At 51.1% G+C, this 2,500-nt stretch overlaps 1 protein-coding gene across 1 annotated transcript in view; it reads left to right on the forward strand.

Moving 5' to 3' along the window:
• ltbp4 (latent transforming growth factor beta binding protein 4) overlaps positions 1-2,500 on the forward strand; it is a gene marked incomplete at its 5' end in the record, with an annotated part of 171,357 nt that overhangs the window by 26,183 nt on the left and 142,674 nt on the right. The window contains one exon of the mRNA XM_083636544.1: positions 2,422-2,500. This exon is cut by the window's right edge and continues 212 nt beyond it. Within this exon, the coding sequence (XP_083492670.1) occupies positions 2,422-2,500 (79 nt within the window). The remainder of the gene's footprint in view (positions 1-2,421) is intronic.

The following is a 2,500-nucleotide window of genomic DNA, read 5'->3' on the forward strand; positions in this document are numbered from 1 at the left end:
TCCGCTCGACTCGACTTTTGGTCTCATCCCACCGTCAAAAACCGGCCCAGCTCGGTTTGATTTTAGGCCGAGTCGTGCTACTTTTGGTCCCTGCCTTGTCGGGGTACTTCGGGCTGGCGAGTAGGTCCCAAATGGTGACGTAAAACTCTGATGGCTACTGATTGGTCAGAGAGAATCGTGTTTACTCTGTCTACTGACTGTCAATGCAATGCTGGCGGCTGCATACCAGTTTAGTGGTCTTACCTTATCTTCTGTTATGTATATTTCCATCAGTATTTTGTGTCGCTGCCTTCACCTCCGGTGAAATAAAATCGTGGCGGGTGTTCAATTGTCTGAGAAAAAAGTCTGCTGCTCGCTCAGGGAGCTCTGTAGCTGAGAGGAGGCTGCAGCGCTCCGCTAGGCCGCAGCGGGTGTTTGGAAGCCCCGGTCTTGCCTGGTGAGAGGCTGCGGGGTAGAGGCTTCACTCTGTTGCGCCTCTCCCGTCCCCGCACAGCACAGCACATGCCTGTGATATCATTCTCTTGGCCGATTGTCACATTTGCCCATGTACACTGTAGGTCATTTAGAGGCACCAGTATTTCATAAACAGTTTAAAAGTTCTGTGGATGGATTTAATTGTAACGTTATGTTATAGCCGAAGGACAGATATGCGGTCGCTATTTTTAGACGACCAGCTGTGGGCGGGGGTGGGTGGGGGCACATGATCCGCGGTGGAAGCAAAACGTCAATAGGGCTGATACGATTAGAGCCGAGTGGTGACGAGCTGTACAGGGCAGTAAAATGTGGTGGAAATGAGCCAAAAGACATCAACAGACTTCAGCGCATCATCCGCTGCGCTGAGAAGATAATCGGATGCAACCTGCCATCCCTCCAGGACCTGCATGCAGCCAGGACACTGAAGCGGTCTCGCAAGATCATGGCTGACCCCTCCCACCCTGGCCACAAACTCTTTAAGACACCCCCCCACGGCAAGAGACTGAGGTCTGCCAAGACCAGAACCACCCGCCACAAGACCAGCTTCTTCCCAACCGCCATCAGCCTCACCAACAAGGCCCGGAAACCCCTTCCGCCAAGGGCCTCACCAACAACCCCCCCCCCCCCCCCCCCCACACACACACACACACACACAAACTCACTACCTCCTCCTAAACTCAACTGAACCCCCCCCCCCCATAAAACTGGAACTCATATCTAATTTAATGCCTGTTTAACTGGGACTGTAAATTTCATGTACATTCAATGTAAACTCTTATTTAACTCCGACTGTAAATTCATGTAAATCCACTGCCTATTTAACGTCTATTTAACTCAGTCTGTAAATCTCATGTAAATCCAACGTAAATTCATATTTATCATCCACAGAACACTTCACCACTCATGTACATATTGTATATATTGACTCGATTTGATTCGATTTGATTGCACTTGCAACTTTGTGATTGTCTTTAGTTATCTTCCTACTTCTTATCTCTGTCTTATCTCTAAGACAAATTCCTCCTATGTAACTTGCATACTGTGGCAATAAAAGTGATTCTGATTCTGATTTAACTCTAACTTGGTATCTTTTGTTGGCTCGTTTTGTCCTGTTCTTAGATTCAAATAAAAATTTAATGAAACAAATCCTCTCTCCTCTCCTCTCCTCTCCTCTCCTCTCCTCTCCTCTCCTCTCCTCTCCTCTCCTCTCCTCTCCTCTCCTCTCCTCTCCTCTCCTCTCCTCTCCACTTCTCCTCTCTCCTCTCCTCTCCACTTCTCCTCTCTCCTCTCCTCTCCTCTCTCCTCTCTCCTCTACCTCTCCTCTCCTTCATCTCCCCTCCTCTCTCTCCTCTATCTCTCCTCTCCACTTCTCCTCTCCTCTCCACTTCTCCTCTCTCCTCTCTCCTCTCTCCTCTCCTCTCTCCTCTCCACTTCTCCTCTCCTCTCTCCTCTCCTCTCCTCTCTCCTCTCCTCTCTCCTCTCCTCTCCTCTCTCCTCTCTCTCCTCTCCTCTCTCCTCTCTCCTCTCCTCTCTTCTCTCCTCTCTCTTCTCTCCTCTCTCCACTTCTCCTCTCCTCTCTCCTCTCCTCTCTCCTCTCTCTCCTCTCCTCTCTCCTCTCCTCTCCTCTCCTCTCTTCTCTCCTCTCCTCTCTCCTCTCTCCTCTCTCCTCTCCTCTCTCTTCTCTCCTCTCTCCTCTCCTCTCTCCTCTCTCCTCTCTCTCCTCTCCTCTCTCCTCTCTCCTCTCTCCTCTCTCCTCTCTCCTCTCTCCTCTCCTCTCTCTTCTCTCCTCTCTCCACTTCTCCTCTCCTCTCTCCTCTCCTCTCCTCTCTCCTCTCTCTCCTCTCCTCTCTCTCCTCTCCTCTCCTCTCTTCTCTCCTCTCCTCTCTCCTCTCTCCTCTCTCCTCTCTCCTCTCTCCTCTCCTCTCTCTCCTCTCTCCTCTCCCTCAGCCAGATGTCTTCCTCGTTGTCATAACGGGGCGGTGTGCCGGCAGCCAAACCGCTGTGAGTGTAGGCGGGGCTTCCACGG

The sequence above is a fragment of the Poromitra crassiceps genome (assembly GCF_964638095.1).
Source record: "Poromitra crassiceps genome assembly, chromosome: 5".
NCBI classification, from domain to species: domain Eukaryota; kingdom Metazoa; phylum Chordata; class Actinopteri; order Beryciformes; family Melamphaidae; genus Poromitra; species Poromitra crassiceps.